The sequence below is a fragment of the Amphiura filiformis genome, chromosome 4 (genome assembly GCF_039555335.1).
Source record: "Amphiura filiformis chromosome 4, Afil_fr2py, whole genome shotgun sequence".
Lineage (NCBI taxonomy): Eukaryota > Metazoa > Echinodermata > Ophiuroidea > Amphilepidida > Amphiuridae > Amphiura > Amphiura filiformis.
Window position 1 is genome coordinate 29259890 of NC_092631.1, and position 21173 is coordinate 29281062.

Here is a 21173-nt window from a genome sequence, read left to right on the forward strand (position 1 = left end):
CGATCACTTGCCGCTACTCAAAAAAGCATGCCGATGCCGCTACTTGTCTAAAATTGGGCTACTTTTGCCAGTCTCAGGCCGCGGCACTAATTTGATGTATTTTCCTTTCCATTTTAGTAGGGTACAGAATGGAAGTCCCGTTCTCGGGTTGAGTACAAGAAGTTTTGAAGGTGTTTCTTTATAGATTTCAGGACGCTGAATAAAATGAGAGGGGTCTGTACCATCGAAAAGTGTGGAGAACTCTCGCTAGAGGGCGTTTTTACAAGTGGTAAAAACTTATCAGTTTTAAAATGTTGAAAGCTGTTATTATTGCCCAAGACTAAACTTGAAATTCAAATGGTGTTTTCTTTCAATAACATAATCCATATCATTTCTCCTCACAACTGATATGGCCTCATATCCTTAACCTTTACACAAATTCTCCCATGCAATGATGAGCCACAATATGATCTCGTTTTCAAGTACCCAGTTCAATAACCCCCATTTGACAATCACTGCTCAGAACTTGACCTCAAGTTGTGGAGAATGAGTTTTGTACCCAAGACATAAAAAGGTCATTCTATAATTGTACAAACGTATTGGGGTTAACGAACTGCGCCGCAACATATGAGCATGCCTGACATCCTAGCAAAGCAAGTTCAAGTACCGTTATTACCGTCGTACCTTTAAAAGATAAAATAAGTTCTTAAAAAGGACTTGAAACTTCCTGGGTATGTAAGAATAGAAGCACTTCTTCACGGACCGTTTGCGTTAAGCGTGAAAGAAAGTTTGTTTTGTTCAGATTAAGCTGGTTTTAAAAGAGAGGTTTTAATTGCACCAAGTGACGCCACAATCTTTGAATACTGCGGTATTAGTGTTCAAGTAGCTACTAAAGGTGTCGAGTGTCTCCACTCAAATCGGCTATTCCGGTAGAGATACATACACCCCTTATGGAAGACATGGCCTTAATCTTCCACAGAGGGAATGTGCAATTTCTAATGGGGTTACCTGAATTCTAAAACTATACCACCTGTGTGGGAGATTGAGCTCATGTATTTCACAGGGGGATAGGAATTTCAACTGGAACAGCGCAATTATTTTCTATCACGTACGTGAAAGCATGAACTTCAATTCATTCATAAAATGCATTTATACGATGAGGAGGTGTAAGCGCAAATAGCATCATTGTATTCTCGTAGAGTTGTGGTTTAATGTATATATTTAATCAGATTTAAAATTTGTATATCCAAAATGTATATACATTTGGTCAAAAGGCTCATATTACCCGACACATAACGAATAACATCCGCTATGTAAAGAATGTACAGTATAAAGACATCAATGCAATCTAAAAAAAAGATGAGTTACCTCTACAAAATGGTGATTGATTGAAACCTTTTTCCTTCATTCTTGGAATGCCTTATGTCCTACTTCTTTGCACGCACTATATGGGTTTACTCTTATGGTCGTTGACCCCCTATAACTAAACTCTGATGAATCGATGAACAATTTGAATAATTAAAGTGCTCTTGATTATATTTCAACGAAATACTTCAAATTTCAGTGGTGCCTGTTCAAAAGCACTTCAAAGTCGATGCGAATAATGTTTATCAATCGAAGCTAAATATACTGATTGTACTTTTTGTTTAACAATTTGGCCCTTACTGACTAGGAAGTTAAAATAATCAGCGTCAACGTTTCGTGTTTAATGCTTTTTCTAGTAATGTTTTACTAGTGAATCGTTCATATGTCTTTTTGCCAGTATAGTAGTTTTAACATATTTTTGTTAACCGTTTTCGCTTTTTAAAGTTAAAACTCTTGGCAGTAATGTCCTTTTTTTCATATCCCAGTCAATTTTCCAGGGGTGTTGCACTGTATACAAAGAAGAATTTCATTTTAAAAAAAACCCGCAGTGTTTTATAGTGCGCAACGCACAGGCACAACGCCTAGACGTTGATCCACAAGCCTCAGCACACTTCATACCACATTCGTTTCAGCGTGTCATGTTTATTTTTTTGTCAGTATAGTCATTTTACCATATTCTAGTTAACCTGTCATGTTAAACATTTTTGCTAGTAATGTCGTTTTACCATATCCTGATCGACTTGTCATGTTTGATACTTTTACTACATGTAGTAGTGGCGCTTTGCCCTATCGTCAATCTTTTATGTTTGATAATTCGCTAGTAATGTCGTTTTACCATATTTTAGTCAACCTTTTAAAGTTTAATATTTTTGTTATAATTGAAGACCGAATTAAAAAGACTAGTTTGCGTCTGACGTCAGAGCAAAGGCGCAACGTGGTTGATTGCTAACCTGCGCAGTACAGCATTTTTGGTCTACTTGACAGGACGTCATACGCGAACTAGTCTTTTTAATTCGGTCTTCAATTATAGTAATGTCATTCTACCATTGTCCTGGTCAACCTGCCATGTCTAATACTTTTGCTAGTAATGTCGCTTTACCATATCTTGGTCACCCGCACACCGACACCGCCTGGCTAATAATTATTTGGTGGAGCAGAGACACTAAAGTGAATACACGGGATCGATACACGTGAATTGCTATGCACGATTTTGATATCAGACGAAAATCTTCCGATACTGGGTTAGAAATTGATGAATATCTCCCGCAAATGATTTTTTCTCAAGAAACCAGATGTGGTCTCATACACTTGAAAATACGTGTTGAACAGATATGATAGTCGCTAGAATGCGCTTTGAAAATTGGCCATGCGCTTTGAACTCAAAATTTGACCATTTTATATTGCGTTGGTCCTGTATATGGACTACAGCGTGCAGCGTGTAGTACAGCTGCACTCACTGTAGGCAGTATAAAAGTCGATGACCATTGACTTCAATGGGGTATACAAGCTTATTCACGCACAACCAAGATCAGTTACCCGGCTATTGTGAGTAGCCTTAGTTATGTCCCTCGACTTATTATTAGTTTTAAAGAGCTTTAAAGGTTTGAACCAAATGGCTAATCGTGGCTGTGGATTCAACCTACCATGGCGATTCCTGCCATGAAGATATAGGGTCGATGACACTGTGACCCGTACATGTTTAATGCCTTGGTACTATTGTCGTTTTAACATATCTTGGTCAACCTTTTCTGTTTAATAATTTGGTTAGTAATGTCGTATTACCATATCTTGGTCAACTGTTTAATATTTTTGGTAGTAATCTCCATTTAAGGGTAGACGAGGTATTTTTGGTCGAAGCAAACTAAAAATCGATTTTCATTATCTAGATCAATATATTATTGAAAAATAACACCTTGATGTTTTGCAATTAAGTTCATTCTACAAATCATATGCTTTGAAAACTTGCTTAATTTATTGTTGTTAATGAGTTATGTACGTTTTACAAAAGTGTTGTTGTTTCAGCCCTCTTTACAACGTAACTCAAGAACCGCAGCACCTATAAAAGTATATCTGTGATATTTTAATTATTCTACACACTCGCTATGAATTGAGCAATACAGTTTTTGCCAAAGCTCACTACCATTCGTAAGATGCTGTGAACTACCAAATCACAACAGTTTAAAATAATTAATAACCTTAAACGTATCCATGTCATTGTTTTGTTTTCAAAAAATTTGGTAGTAATGCCGATTTACTCTAATTAACCTTTCATGTTTCAATACTTTTGAAAGTAATGCCGTCCCAGCAAACACAAAACGTTTTCGACATCATTCGCAAAAGGTTATAAAAGGTTGTCAGAAAACGTTTAAATGTCGGGTTATATAAAGGGTATATTAAGAGTATAAAACGTTTTCATAACCTTAAAAACATTTTTGATAATCTACTGCTCAGCAAACAAAAATGTTTTACAAAAACGTTTAAATGTCGGGTTATATAAAGGGTATAAAAACGTTTTAATAACATTCCAAAAACATTCTTGAAAACTTGATACAAAACATTCTAAACAAAATGTTATTTTGGGGTTGACAAAATATTTTGCGAAAAATGTTTGCCCAAAATATTTTCAATAACGTTTAAAAAACGTTTTCATGACCTTTATATAACCCGACATTTAAATGTTATTAAAAGGTGTTGAATAAAACATTTTAAGAACATTTCTGTGTTTGCTGGGTTCAAATGTTTTAACATAATGTTATTTAAGTATTGACACAATATTTGGCAAAAATGTTTGCAAAAATAGTTTACAATAACATTTCTTGAAAACATTTAAAAATATTGTTGTAGTGTGTTTTCATACAAAACGTTTTAAAACGTTATCATGACCTTTATATAACCCGACATTTTAATGTTATTAAAACGTTTTTACCTAAACCAAAAGCCAAAATATAACTTATTTAAAACGTTTTTAAAACGTGTTTGTGTTTGCTGGGGTATTACTATGTTTTACTCTGGTCAACATTACATGTTTAGTATTTTGCCAGTAATGTCCTATATCATATCCTGGTCAACCTTTGATGTTTAATACTTTTGATAGTAATGCTGTTTTATCACGTCATTGTGAACCTTTCATGTTAAATACTTTCAATGACTAAGAATTTACACTCTTAATTTATATTTATCATGAAAAATACAAACGCACCAAATCAAAACCAAATCAAAACAAACTCGCTTGCAGTCGTTTGCAATTCGCTTGCAATTCCAAAATGTGTAAAAACTCCAATCACGTGAAAGAAACCAATGTTTTCACCAGCCATGTTACAAAACAACCTTTTCAAATAAAACAGACCATCACTTGTTCGACCAGCAACGGCATTTACCTCATGGAATGCTCCCTCTGTAACATCCAATATGTTGGTGAAACCAGCAAAAGGTGCAGGATTGCATGAGAGGTCACCGTAGTGATATCAATTGCAAACTCACAGACGAAAACCATCCAGTTGCAACTCATTTCAATCAACCCGGACACACACTTAATCAGTAAAAGTCACCGGACTTGATCATTGTTTTGAAAAACCAAACTCACTCAGAAAGAACAGTGAAACATATTGGCAACACCAGTTAAGCTCATTCAACCACTGGGCCTAAACATAAACAACCAACTTCCGCATGTTTATTAATAAATTTTCGCATCACAGTAGTATTTCTAGGTTTTTTATTACCTATAGCACCTCAGTTGAAGGCTTAGCAATGGCCGAAAGCTAAGGTCAAAAACCTGGTTGTTTTTGTTCTGTTTAATATTTGTATTCACCGTATCTCTTTTAGTAGATCCAACCAGCATATTTTACAACACACCATGGAATTGTTTGTGGACATTCTGGGTACTATTAATCAAAACAAACTATTACGAGTCAGCACTATGTAATGTCCCATGTCTTTAATGCACTGCTTGCTAGCCACAGGCTTCAACATAAAAGGTTTTGGGATATTTTCCCAAAATATCAAGAGCTATCTTAAGAACCATTGAACCAATAGTAGGCTTGTTTGTACTCATTTAAATGCATTTTTCATGCTGATTTCAAATATGGTCATGAAAATGTGCAATTCTGATTTTTTGTTGTTGAAATTTTCAAGAAAATTTGGAGCTTGTCTGCAGTCGAAACCGGGTTAAATTATTCGATTTCATTTGTTTTGTCCAATACTAAAACGTATTGGCCAATTATACTTCTTATGTAGTTGACAGCTTTAAATGAGAAATAACCTTACATAGCGTCACACAGGGGCAAGGAAAAGGGAAATGTCTGCAATAGATTGTACCCCTGCAATCAATCAATTGGGTTCTACCTCAATCGGATGATTGACGCAGTACACCTGTGCCTGGGTAGTAGGATCGGATGATCAACGCAGTACATCTGTGCCTAGATAGGTGTAACTTGCAAAGAGAATCTTTGCCACCATTATCGATCACCATTAAGTGATGAAAGTGAAACTGTGCAGATCACAAAACACTAATTTCCTTCCTTCCCCTCTCCCTCCTCATCAGTGGCGGCACCAGAATTTTTGGCGCATGTGGTGAGGCAAAATGAATTTCAGACTCATGACATTTCACCTTTTCGATATTTTTGGGTATTTTCTAGGAGGAATTCATATTTAAACGTATATGGCATATAATTATTATTATCACATTATACATTTTAAATCAAAACGAAGTAAAAACAGAAAAAGAAGGTATACTATTTTGCAGCAAACCTATGACGAGCGCGACTACCATGATGTTGCAAATTCGGAGCTAACAACGCGTACAGCACACAGTTCATTCATAAATTTCCACTCGGTAACAGCAGATCAACTCAGCACCCAAGTGCCCAGACAAGTGCGTCCAACGCAGTAAATACGCGACGTATGCTTAAAATACGCGCTCGTCAAAGGTTTACTGCAATTCACCTTTTCGATAAATCCCATAAGCCTTTGCGAGTACACCTGAGAACTCGTCATTTGACGTCACGCCGTTCTGCGCCGATGCGAACCTCGTTTATCGAACATCGTTACTGCGCATTGCAAATCGGCGTAACGTCAAATGACGAATTCTCAGGTGTACTCGCAAAGGTTTATGGGATTTACCGAAAAGGTGAATTGATTGTAGCACAAACGTTACATTAACACAGAGAGGATGCTACCATTTTAGGATGTGACAGCTTTTACATAAAACCCATTAGAGGTGCCATTTTTATGCAGGTCCATTCACAACTGCAATCAGAATGTAGGCTACCTTTCATGAACCAACATTTGCATATAGGCAGTGTCTCACCTGCATGGATGATCGTTAGATCGTGCGTTTTAATGCTTTCTATGCTAGCCATAGGCTTCAATAAATTATAACAAATTTTATAACATAAAGTTTTGAGATATTTTTGCAAGATATCAAGAACTATCTTAACAACCACTGAACCAATACTAGTTTTGTTTGTACTCATTTTAATGCATTTTTCATGTTGATTCCACATGTGGTCATGAAAATAAACAAATCTGAAATTTAAAAAAAAATGAATAAATAAAGTTGACTTAATTTTGTTATGTTAGTGTCACACTACACCGGATCGGTCTTCCGTATAAGAAACGGATGGTATTTTAGCAAATCCGTTAGTGTTCGTCAATGTTCGTTTTATGTTCTTCATATGTCCTGCTATCATCCGCCAAATGCGTTTCGTGTTAGGTGATGTTCGTTAAGTTTTGTGCATGCACAAAACTTGAAACAGAGTGTACCGAATACACATGTTCGGTATTTATCCGATGTGTGTTCGTATGGTGCTGCATATTGCCGGAGTTTGTTCGCTCTCCTTTCGTTCATGTTCGTTTTTTGTTCGTTGCACTCGGCCCGTGTTCGTTGCAAATACGTTCCTGTGAGGCCTTCACCACCGGATAGCATATTTTTGCATTCGGTGATGTACGTTGACCCAGACCGTGTTAGTGTCACACTACACCGGATCGGTCTTCCGTATAAGAAACGGATGGTATTTTAGCAAATCCGTTAGTGTTCGTCAATGTTCGTTTTATGTTCTTCATATGTCCTGCTATTATCCGCCAAATGCGTTTCGTGTTAGGTGATGTTTGTTTAGTCCGTCGACAATACGTTTCAAGTTTTGTGCATGCACAAAACTTGAAACGGAATGTGCCGAATACACATGTTCGGAAGTTGTCCGATGTGTGTTCGTACTGTTCTGTATATATACCCTGGGTTTGTTCGTTATTCTTTCGTTTATATACCGCAGGTGTTTGCAAGGTTTCGCAGGCGCTTGTGCCGGATGTAGGCCTATGGTGAACATGTGCATCGATCATGGGGGGGGGGAACTTTCTGAAGGGTGTGTGACGCAATATCATATTTCCCCCAGTACTTTAGTGACTGACAAGTAGAAAAAAGGGGGAAAGGAGAGAAAAAAGAAAAGAAAGTGAGAAAAATTGAAGAGAGATGAGAAGAGAAAAAGTTAAATTGCACGTCATTTAGTAGGCCTATGCATGTAAGTAGTATTGAGGGAGGGGCACTTTCTGAAGGGTAGAGGACGCAATATCAAATTCCTACCAGTTTTAGTGATTGACAAGAAAGAAAAAAGAAGAGAAAACATGGAAAAGGTTAAATTGTACGTTATCGAGTAGGCCCAGGATAGTATATAGTAAGCCTAAGTATAGGCCTGTGATTATTATATGCTTAAATGTGGTTCCTCGGCCCAAAAGCCTGTGAAAATTACTGCCGGCCCGTCGATATGTAGGGCCCGTGACATTTTGTCACCAAAGTCAGTATTTAAGACGGACTTAGGTCTATTACTGACTTTAACATATCAATCCATGCATGCTTTACCTGAAATTACGAGTCTGAAGTCTTATAGTGTCAGTGGATCAGTGTAACATTTTAAATTTTGCAAATTCAGTTCGGGCCTTCTTTGTTTTTTGTTTAAGGCAATAATAGTGTAAAAATGATGCACCAAAAACAATTTTCCAAATTTTCCATTTTTAAAACTAAATTTTTACACAATAGGCCTAGGCCTATGTAAATAGGCCCTACAGTCCCCATGCAAATGGCTTCAATTGGACCTTCATTTTGAAAAATGGACAAGTCTTCCTTTTTGCTTCTGCTATGGACATCCACGTGTTATTTTTAAAACAATTGTTTATATTATACAATAATGGTGAAAACTTTTCAATAGCTTCAATTAGGCTTTCGTTTCACCAATTTGCGGCTGTTTCAAACTAAAATAGTACCCAATAATAGTGCTAAAATTGATCCAAAAAATGACAAATGGCTTCAATTGGGCCTTCATTGTCCAAAGGTTTCTCACCTCTATTGCCCCCGGACGCTGGTTGCCCTGATATATCAGATTTGTAGCCCTTTTGTACTTATTAGCCAATATTTGACCATTTTCGTCAAAGTTTCCCCCCTTAAAAGTTGTCTTTCCCCACTTTGATTACCCTCTGAAAAAGTGCTTGCTACGTCACTGCCTCTAAGGGGGCAAAACCCCTCTCAAACACCCTCTCCTCCCCCACTTTTCTGATAGGGTGGACGTCCCTGTTGGTGCCACATGCCACGGATTCGCCGGTCATTTGTCGGACGTTGAACGATTGAATATAAAACGCCTGCAGGATTATTAGCGGCCACAACGCATAGAGACGAACAGGAATCGGACCCCAAATCAGGACATTTGTCGGACGTTGACCCCCAAATCCGGTCATTTGTCGGACGTTGAACGATCGAATATAAGACGCCTGCAGGATTATTAGCGGCCACAACGCATAGAGAAACGAACGGGAATCGGACCACCAAATCCGGTCATTTGTCGGACGTTGAACGATCGGATATAAGACGCCTGCAGGATTATTAGCGGCCACAACGCATAGAGAGACGAACGGGAATCGGACCCAAAATCCCACCGAATCTTCTGCCGGACTGGTGATTTTTCCACCGAATAAAATATTTTTGTATTCGGTGATGTACGTTGATCCAGTCCGTCGTAGTGTGACAGACCTATTAGTGACTGTGGGTCACACTACCCGCATTTCGTTTCTTCATCTCTTGGAGTACAAAACAAAGAAAGGACTCCTTATAAGAAACCTGAACCTCTTTCCGGAAAAGCATTGTTGAATATTTTATTACCCAGGGACATACACATTTTTTAAGTAAAATATTTTTCAGTGCATGTACTCCATATATTCACACGCCATTAAAGAAGAAACCAACATAACATTGAAATAAAATAAAATATTAATTTATAAACCCTAAACAAATCTTCTCTTCTTCCTCCTCTTCCTCTTCCTCCTCCTTCTCTTCTTCTTTCTTTTTTCTTATTGCTTCTTCTTTTCTTTTTCATCTCTTCCTGTTTTTTCTCCTCCTCCTCCTCCTGCTTCTCGTCTCTTCCTCCTCCTCATTCTTTTACCCTTCCTCCCCTCCTCCTCCTTTTCTTTTTGATTGTTCGTACGCGACTGAAGTATAAATACAGTACAATAACAACTACCAGAGCTGTCTAGCATATATGACTCATATCCCAGCCAGCCACGTGCTCTACTGATACTACCCTGTCTGCATCACTTTAGACCCAACAGAAAAGAAATGACATAGCCATAGGGCAATGTCGCTTTAAACGTCACTTTTGATGAAAGCTAACATCATATTTATAAGATCCTTTGGAGGAAGAACTTGTAATAAGCATTTCCTCCCTGCATAATTATGATAATCATTCGTTCTGTGTTTCAGATTTGATAAAATACATTTTTTCAGGCGACCTTTGTGATAGTTGATCATATTTAAATGTCGTTATATTTTATTATGTTTTATGAAAGAAAAATATCACCATTGTTAGCTAGAACGGAATTAACTAAATGAATATTATTCATAGTCAAATGGGGTTATTTTTATCTATGAATAATATAATAAGTATTATTAAAACTATGGGATCACTTGAAACCAACAAAAACAGCAACAAAAACAAACCTGAACAAAAAACATGAGAGCCAAAAAAAAAATGAAACAAACAAACAAACAAAAGCAAATGTGTTCACACTTATCAATCATATATTTTGCAGGAATACCATTGCGTTGTTTTACGATGTAAAATCCACAACTTAAAAACGCAGCACGCAATATTTTAGTATGTTTTTGAATCATGAAGAAAGCGGATACAAAATCAGATTGTTGTGTTCCACTCAGCAGACGACACTGCTTCCTTCCCGTCATGCCTTAGTTCAATTATTTATTATTTGAAATTTTGCTAAATTTTAGTCTTGTGTAAAAAATAGTTATTAAATTCATGTTACCGGATATTTTAGGATGCTATTTCTTCCCATTTACATATTAATCTACTTATTAATCTATTTATTCATAAATTATATATTAATTTTGTAGAAATTGAGGGCGCTAATAATTTTAACTAAAATATTAATCTTATTATTGCCGTTCACTTGTTGAATGGTTTCCATGTTCTTCATTATTATGATGGTGTTTTATCCTTAACTAAATGAGCAGTTTTATTGTATTTACTACCTGTAAATACGCAAATTATGCTTAAAGTAAATAGCGCCCTCAATGTTGTAATTTAGTTAAATAGCTCACTTGGTAAGGCGCTACACTCTGGTGTGTGAGCGCATTACGGTACGAGTTCGAGTCCCCGTAGTGGCTATTTCTGATCTCGTGGAAAGATAGAGCTACCTCGTCTGCAGTCGAGTTAATGGGATTTTTATAGCAAAGTATAGCAAGGTTCTCAGTGATTTAGCACAATTTGACTGACGCACCATGGGATGGTTTGAGCTGTGTATATGCCATCAGCTAGCTCCGTAACAAAGACACATCTACTTTATGGTTCGTTGTGAACTTGTAAAATAGTATTCAACAAATTTAACAAGAAACTTCTATGTCCATCTCTACGCAAAGAAGGTAGGATCAATTCGAGACGGACAAAGCCTTAGCAGTGTTTGATTACACATAGAGTTGTATATCAGGTGTTACGCGCCAGAATATATGCACCGGAAGGAAGAGCGCGTAGTTTTAGGCTCCATATCACTTTTTCAATCAAGGGTACGCCTCTTCGCTTGAGGATAGAATTACTTTAAATCAAAATAACTCAGGTTTCTCTTTTGATACGACAAGAAATGTTTCCCTCGACTTCTTGCTTTGTGTATCTTATTTTAATGCAAGGTGAGACTTGTATTTGCACATGACAGAACACAGAAGTCGTGTCTTCCCGCTCTTTCCATTATCTGATAGCAGCCGGCATTACGCATCGATAACTTTCGCGCCAAAAAACACAAAATTAGTTAAGAGCGCTGATGTGTCAATAGTCACATGGAAAATGGCTTTTAACATTTAATCGTTGTCAGGTTACAATAACCACCTTTCCACTCTATGCCTTCATAAGGAAAATGAAATACCTACCATACAATGTTATTGACTTCTAGCTACTGCAATTTTCAACGGAATGGTAGATATATATTCGGATTAAGGAACTTAACAATGTTGTTTTACTTTTGTTATTTGTAGGAGGCTTGGAGGTGTACGGATATATTGTTCCTGTGATGGAGACTAAGGGCTTCATTATTGCAGCGGTTTTTATAATAGAGGTAAGATGACCAAATTGCCGCTTGAGCACTACCTGCCGATCTAACATTGCCTCTGATTGGCCAATTACATGATATCTTCACTTAATCACTTTGCGTGGTGAAATTATTCTAACAATGTTGCTGATTGGGCCAATTGATAATGAAAACTTCTCTTTTGGCCAATCGGCAGGTAGTTCTCATGGGGTTTTAAGTTGTGAGTTAATGTTTGGACTTGTCAAAAGCATACAATCTTTTAGAGATAAGCATGATTTATAAATTAACACGATTGCAATTGTAATTTGCCGTGTTAAACCTGGAGGGTGATAGTTTATAAGGGCAATGTCTGGAATTTATTATTCAAAACCCGTGATTAAACCTTACACCGAAGAACTGGATAATCATTTTGATGTAAACACTGGGTAATTTAATTTAATCATTTAACTTTGTTAACAATTTAAATTGATTTCATGAGAAATATGAGAGATGAGAACCACTTTAAATGATGCAATATTTTGTGTGTCGTAACATTTTTAGGGAAACACTCGTTGGTTGAAATAACAATTCAGTCAAGATTTAAGATCGTAACATAATATCCAGTTTTACTACTTTGGTATAAAAGGTGAAAGCTAAAGATTTCTGTAGCAGATTGATCAATAAAGCTGTTGTAGGCTTTCTATTGTTTTGGTAGTCTATGCCTTTAAAGAACGGTACCTGTGAACCAGTCATTTTGCATAGCCAATAATGTGCTATTAATACAGCAATAACGAGGTAGATTTCGGGTATACGAAAGTGTTCATCCTCCCTAAGGGAATAGTATTATTTTGTCGACTTGCTGAAGTCTGGTTTATGAAACAACACATCTGTCATTAAAGTGGAACAGTGTTGAAAAGGCGTGTTTCCTGGCGTGATTGGTGAAAGCAGCACCACATTGGAAACTGTCATTTTATACGTTAATATAACGTCAATACAACGTTTGACTTCGCTGAACAATTTGTCTTCGCAGGACAAGTTTGAATCAGTATATACATCAGTGTGATATATTTATGTGCAAAATCATTGTCAATCACTTTAGGCACCACGTTTAATTTGGTCCTATAGAACAATCGGTGCCCGGTTAGGTACCGATGACTCTTAACATCGCTCCCTGGAGATATAATAATCTGTATCAAGCATATAATTAACAGTTCCATAGTGTTATTGTTTTTCATTTAAATAAGAAACAAATTTATGCACTGTACAAATCTTCAGGGTACGATAAAAAGTGTCATCGGTACCTCTTCGGGCACCGATAGCGCTATAGGACCAAAAAAAATGTTGTGCCTTATTTTTCACTAAATATATTGTTAACTTAATCAAACAGTGTGTGGTTGCTGTTGTTGTACATTCGTGTAAGAAATGGGAAAAGGCGTATTTTGACCTTGAGTGTTTACGGCTCGTAACTCTATTAAGTTGAACATGACTGGAAATAGAAAAGGAAAAAACAAATGCACTGTACAAATGTTCAGGGTACGATATAAAGTGTCATCGGTACCTCTTCGGGCACCGATAGCGCTATAGGACCAACAAAGATGTTGTGTCTTACTTTTCACTAAAGATATTGTTAACTTAATCAAACAGTGTGTGGTTGCTGTTGTTGTACATTCGTGTAAGAAATGGGAAAAGGCGTATTTTGACCTTGAGTGTTTACGGCTCGTAACTCTATTCCCAGCAAATACAAAAACGTTTTACAAACGTTTTAAAGAAGTTATATTTTGGCTTTTGGTTTAGGTAAAAACGTTTTAATAACATTAAAATGTCGGGTTATATAAAGGTCATGATAACGTTTTAAAACGTTTTGTATGAAAACACACTATAACAATATTTTTAAATGTTTTCAAAAATGTTATTGTAAACTATTTTTGCAAACATTTTTGCCAAATATTGTGTCAATACTTAAATAACATTATGTTAAAATATTTGAACCCAGCAACCACAGAAATGTTCTTAAAATTGTTTTTAAAACATTTTAATAACATTTAAATGTCGGGTTATATAAAGGTCATGAAAACGTTTTTAAAACGTTATTGAAAATATTTTGGGCAAACATTTTTCGCAAAATATTTTTCAACCCCAAAATAACATTCTGTTTACAATGTTTTGTATCAAGTTTTCAAGAATGTTTTTGGAATGTTATTAAAACGTTTTTATACCCTTTACATAACCCGACATTTAAACGTTTTCTGTAAAACAGTTTTGTTTGCTGAGCAGTAGATTATTAAAAAATGTTTTTTAAGGTTATGAAAACGTTTTATACTCTTAATATACCCTTTATATAACCCGACATTTAAACGTTTTCTGAAAACCTTTTATAACCTTTTGCGAATGATGTCGAAAACGTTTTGTGTTTGCTGGGTTAAGGGCTGGGGTATGAACGTTTGGACAGTATTTATTTTGGGACATCAGACCACATCAGACATATCGAATTGCATTCTGAATACGAAGAATGTCATTCTGATATCAAATAATTTTGATTTTTGAAATTCGCAATTTAATACACATTTTATGGCAAATCATTAAAATTGATATTTTTGATATTTAACAGTACTTGAAGTAAACTTTATAAATCTGATGATTTATACTTAAAGTGTATGTAGGTGGGATGAAAAGCCGACGATAAATTGAAAATTTTGACCTTTCGTATGGAAGATATGGATTTTTTTCACAAAAAACCAAAAAAAAATTAGGTCTTTTTGGGAAAAAAAATCCATATCTTCAAAATGAAAGGTCAAAATTTTCAATTGACAGTCGGCTTTTCCTCCCTGCTACATACACTTTAAGAATATATCATTAGATTTATATAATTTACTTCGAGGACTGTTATATATCAAAAATTTGACAAATATTATTTTTATAATTTGTCATAAAATTTGTACTATATTGTGATTTTCAACAAATGCAAATTATTTGATATCAGAAAGACATGCTTCGTATTCAGAATGCAATTCGATAGGTCCGAGGTGCTCTCATGTCCCACAAAAAATACTGTCGAAACGCAATAAACGCTCATTTTAGATCCCTTAAGTTGAACATGACTGGAAATAGAAAAGGAAAAACAAATGCACTGTACAAATGTTCGGGGTACGATAAAAAGTGTCATCGGTACCTCTTCGGGCACCGATAGCGCTATAGGACCAACAAAGATGTTGTGTCTTACTTTTCACTAAATATATTGTTAACTTAATCAAACAGTGTGTGGTTGCTGTTGTTGTACATTCGTGTAAGAAATGGGAAAAGGCGTATTTTGACCTTGAGTGTTTACGGCTCGTAACTTTATTAAGTTGAACATGACTGGAAATAGAAAAGGAAAATGTTGCGTCGAATAATCTACGTCGAATACAAGGTATACAGCCAGCCACATGCCTTTAGGTACATATTCTAGGAAGCGGGAGACACCAAATAGGTGTTTTGTGACCTCTGACGTTCTTTTAGAGAGTGACATGGTCTTTAATTTCGCACCGAGTGTCCTTGACAGACCTGACTATGCTTCGGTGGTCATGACAGAATTCAAAAGACAACATCTGTCCCAATAATCCCAATTGTCTGAAACTGCTCCTCAGAGGATTTATCATATGAACTCAGTCTTCAAATCATACTCATATAAAACGACCAATAGATAAATGACTGACAATAATTGAATACTGAGTTCCGCAGTCTAGTATACAGCGGGTCTTGATGGCAGATGAATATAATAATAAACGATGATATAGAGAAACAATTCACCAAATATCACGACCTATTTCTAAGCCTAGTTTACAATCGCCTACGGTCTACGCTGGAATTGCAATGACATCTGTGGGAAGCATCACAATGCGGTATATAGGGTAATATTTTTACGCTAAAACTGAAACTAAAAGGTATATATAATAAGTCTCGGGTAAAACAAGCCCACAGGATGTCTGCATGTATAAGACCGATTATATGCAGCTACTTTCAACTGTTATGCATGCCCTATGTTTGCTGCAGACACACAGGTACAAATTAACCTAACCCTTTTCTTGCAGCAAAATAATCAATTTCAGTTTTTCATTTTGCTAAAGAAGGCAAATCTTTTTAAAGATACTAGTAATCAAATATATATCTGTACAGTTAAATGCATATGTTAAATTTCTCAAAATGAGGACAAGTTTTAACTCCGTATACGAAGTGGTCCTTGAGATATTCACAAAAATAAAAGCGATATTGTTATACGTGTAAACCGTCCACACTTGTCGTGATAATGCCTCCAGTACCCATCAAGCATTACTTGTTACCCAAGGCTTACCATGGTGCATTGGTGAAATTGTGTCACAGCACACTCACCTATATAGAATCGTTGCTATACAGAATAGTATGGTAAGGCATCACAACCCCGGGATCACAACCAAATGACAGATCAAACTATTAGATATACCGTATTACCAATTGCTCATGGAATATAAAAATAAATTATGCCTATTTCTAGCTTAATCATTTATGTCAACCCTATGCTTAACTCTCACCATGCGGGTGTCGTCTGCAGATTCAAAAATTTCAGAATTGTATATTTTCCTGTCTATCTTTGGAATCAGCATGAAAAATGCATGAAAATGAGTACAAACAAGCTTAAGCTGGTTTCATACTACCCTGCCGCTTGCCGCTGAGCGGCGTGGCGCACGCGTATTGCAGACAAACGGACACAATCAAGGCTTGTCATTGGTTGAAACGCCCTGCCGCTTGCCGCAGCGGCTAGCGGCAGGAATGTATGCTGGGGGCATAAGTATTGGTGAAGTGATTCTTGAGATACCTCTTTATATTTTGAGAAAATATCTCAAAACTTGGGACTTTTTATGTTGAAGCCGTTGGCTAGCACGTACTCCTCTTCACACCAAACGCCAAGTGTTTCTGAAATGCTGCTAAAATAAGAAAACTTTTAATGCTAATTTATTGCACATTCTAGGGAAGCGTGGTTACCTTTTTAAATAGCCGAATGAGAGGGTTTTCAATGAAATATTTTTTGTGTCAAAATTGAAGCATCCTATGTATAAAAGAATATATGAATATTTAATGCACATCATATATAACGATTCGTGATACCCAATTGTGGCACATTTGATGTCATTTATGAGGCAGATAATTTTATTTCAATTTTATATACGCCAAAATATTTTTTTTAATTGAGCAAGAATAAGGATAGAAAAAAACGTTGATAATTCTATGTAAAAATTACATTAGACCCCGCCAAAGATTACTGTTTCGTTTTTATGGCAATCTAATCTTTTATTTCCTGAAAAAACATTTGGGGTCTAATGTGGATTATTTATATAATTGATAAAAACATCGAACGTGTATACAAGAAAAATGGTAGGTTCCACTATAGTATTAATATTATACTGACACACATGTATACGAGCACATGTCCGGCGAGTCAAAATCGATTATAACGTATTGTCCATGTAGAGGCCCCTTTATTGTCGGATTTCTGTATGTAGAACACGCAGTTAACACCAATTGAGCGCTATTAATACACATTCGGTGAAAGTGATTGTTTTTATTTTGTTTGGTTGAATAAGTTCATCAGGTTTGTAGATTAAATAAACGAATTGGTATTTTTGCTTGGCAAAACCAAGTAAATCTGTACTCAATAGGCTACACTATTTCATCCTTCACATCGGACGACTTCATCAGATATGATTGATTTGGTCATCTGATCAACATTCCCGGGGCACTGGTGTCCGGTATTCCTTAGTCTCTCTATCAGTCTTTTAACCCTCTCCTGGCGGGTGAAACGTTTGAAATTTTCTTTGAAAATACAAATATTGCTGAATTGTACATAATTATGGCCATATTTGGAATCAGCATGACAAATGCATTAAAATGAGTACAAACAAGCCTAGTATTGGTTCAGTAGTTTTAAAGATAGCTCTTGATATTTAGAAAAAATATCTCAAAATTTTGCCTTTTTGTGTTGACGCCTATGGCGAGCACGCAGAGCATTAATTAGATGACCATATCAGTTATACCTGATGAAGTCCTCTAATGTGAAGAATGACACATTCTACTGAGTAGAATTTCACTTGGTTTTGTCAAAATACAAATTCGTTTGTAAATTATGCCATGAGATTGGCGCAATGTATGCTGGGAATGCAGGACCCTATGCATTACTTGGTACCAAATCGGAAGTCACAATATGCCAACGGGGTTTGTTTTTAGTATTGATTTTCTTGAGTTATTCGCCTCAATGTTTGTGTAGGTGTTACCATGTAGACAGATACAAAAACCTGGTATGTCACGGATAAAACGAAACTGTTTTCCAATTCCATGCACTATAACACGAAAGCACAAGGGGAATATCAAATATGCTGTGACTCAATGGGATTAAATGAGGCAGAAGTTGGAAATTCGAAATTTTCGTATAACAGCAATGTCCGTAAAACAAGGAGTAAAGAAATTCCTCAATCACATTTATTGGACATGGAAGGTTGCACAAGCAAAATAATTAAACATGAAAGGTTTACTAGGATATGATAAATGACATTACTAGCAAAAGTGTTAGAAATGAAAGGTTGTCCAGGATATGGTAAAACGACATTACTAGCAAAAGTATGAGATATGAACGGTCGACCAGGACATGCTAAAACGGCATTACAAGCAAACTGATTGAACATGAAATGTTGACCAGGCTATCATGGTAAAACGATATTACTACCAAAATGATTAAACATGAAAGGTTGACCAGGTTATGGTAAAACGACATTACCAGCAAAATGATTAAACATGAAAGGTTGACCAGGATATGGTAAAAGGACATTACTAGCAAAAGTATGAGATATGAAAAGTTGATTAAGATTATGATAAACGACATTACTAGCAAACTTTTGAAACATGAAATGTTGACCAAGATTTTAGTAAATGACATTACTAGCAAAAGTATTAGACATGAAAGGATATGATATACGACATTACTAGCAAAATACTAAACATGTAATGTTGACCAGGTTATGGAAAACGATATTACTAGATATAAAAGGTGACCAGGTTATGATATTCAATATGAAATATATTATGGTAAAACGCAAATACTAGTAAAAGTATGAGATATGAAAGATTGACCAGGATATGACAAAACGACATTACTATTAAAAGTATGAGATATGAAAGGTTGACCAGGATATGGCAAAACGACATTACTAGCAAAAGTATGAGATATGAAAGGCTGACCAGGATATGGTAAAACGACATTACTAGCAAAAGTATGAGATATGAAAGGTTGACCATAATATGGCAAAACGACATTACTAGCAAAAGTATGAGATATGAAAGATTGACCAGGATATGGCAAAACGACATTACTAGCAAAAGTATGAGATATGAAAGGCTGACCAGGATATGGTAAAACGCCATTACTAGTAAAAGTATGAGATATGAAAGGCTGACCAGGATATGGCAAAACGCCATTACTAGTAAAAGTATGAGATATGAAAGGCTGACCAGGATATGGTAAAACGCCATTACTAGTAAAAGTATGAGATATGAAAGGCTGACCAGGATATGGTAAAACGCCATTACTAGTAAAAGTATGAGATATGAAAGGCTGACCAGGATATGGCAAAACGACATTACTAGCAAAATTAGTATGAGATATGAAAGGTTGACCAGGATATGGCATAACGACATTACTAAAGGTTGACCAGGATACGGCAAAACGACATTACTAGCAAAATTATTAGATATTAAAGGTTGACCAGGATATGGTAAAACGACATTACTAGCAAAAGTATGCGATATGAAAGGTTGACAAGGATATGGCAAAACGACATTACTAGCAAAAGTATGAGATATGAAAGGCTGACCAGGATATGGTAAAACGCCATTACTAGTAAAAGTATGAGGTATGAAAGGCTGACCAGGATATGGTAAAACGCCATTACTAGTAAAAGTATGAGATATGAAAGGCTGACCAGGATATGGTAAAACAACATTACTAGCAAAATTATTAGATATTAAAGGTTGACCAGGATACGGCAAAACGACATTACTAGCAAAATTATTAGATATTAAAGGTTGACCAGGATACGGCAAAACGACATTACTAGCAAAATTATTAGATATTAAAGGTTGACCAGGATATGGTAAAACGACATTACTAGCAAAAGTATGCGATATGAAAGGTTGACCAGGATATGGCAAAACGACATTACTAGCAAAAGTATGAGATATGAAAGGCTGACCAGGATATGGTAAAACGCCATTACTAGTAAAAGTATGAGGTATGAAAGGTTGACCAGGATATGGCAAAACGACATTACTAGCAAAAGTGTGAGATATGAAAGGTTGACCAGGATATGGCAAAACGACATTACTAGCAAAAGTATGAGATATGAAAGGCTGACCAGGATATGGTAAAACGCCATTACTAGTAAAAGTATGAGGTATGAAAGGCTGACCAGGATATGGTAAAACGCCATTACTAGTAAAAGTATGAGATATGAAAGGCTGACCAGGATATGGTAAAACGCCATTACTAGTAAAAGTATGAGATATGAAAGGCTGACCAGGATATGGTAAAACGCCATTACTAGCAAAAGTATGAGATATGAAAGGCTGACCAGGATATGGCAAAACGACATTACTAGCAAAAGTATGAGATACAAAAGGTTGACCAGGATATGGCAAAACGACATTACTAGCAAAATTAGTATGAGATATGAAAGGTTGACCAGGATATGGCAAAACGACATTACTAGCAAAATTATTAGATATTAAAGGTTGACCAGGATATGGTAAAACGACATTACTAGCAAAAGTATGCGATATGAAAGGTTGACCAGGATATGGCAAAACGACATTACTAGCAAAAGTATGAGATATGAAAGGTTGACCAGGATATGGCAAAACGACATTACTAGCAAAAGTATGAGATATGAAAGGCTGACCAGGATATGGTAAAACGCCATTACTAGCAAAAGTATGAGGTATGAAAGGCTGACCAGGATATGGTAAAACGCCATTACTAGTAAAAGTATGAGATATGAAAGGCTGACCAGGATATGGTAAAACGCCATTACTAGTAAAAAGTATGAGATATGAAAGGCTGACCAGGATATGGCAAAACGACATTACTAGCAAAAAGTATGAGATATGAAAGATTGACCAGGATATGGCAAAACGACATTACTAGCAAAAGTATGAGATATGAAAGGCTGACCAGGATATGGTAAAACGCCATTACTAGTAAAAGTATGAGATATGAAAGGCTG

The 21173-nt window shown here is 36.1% G+C and overlaps 1 protein-coding gene across 8 annotated transcripts in view; it reads left to right on the forward strand.

Moving 5' to 3' along the window:
• Nucleotides 1–21173, forward strand: part of LOC140150776 (calcitonin gene-related peptide type 1 receptor-like) — a 470039-nt gene that overhangs the window by 411826 nt on the left and 37040 nt on the right. For all 8 annotated transcript variants that reach the window (XR_011858844.1, XM_072172885.1, XM_072172881.1 and 5 more), the window contains one exon: nt 11861–11940. Coding sequence is in view for 7 of the 8 variants with exons in the window: in XM_072172885.1 (XP_072028986.1) it covers nt 11896–11940 (45 nt within the window). In the remaining variant the exon portion in view is untranslated. The remainder of the gene's footprint in view (nt 1–11860; nt 11941–21173) is intronic.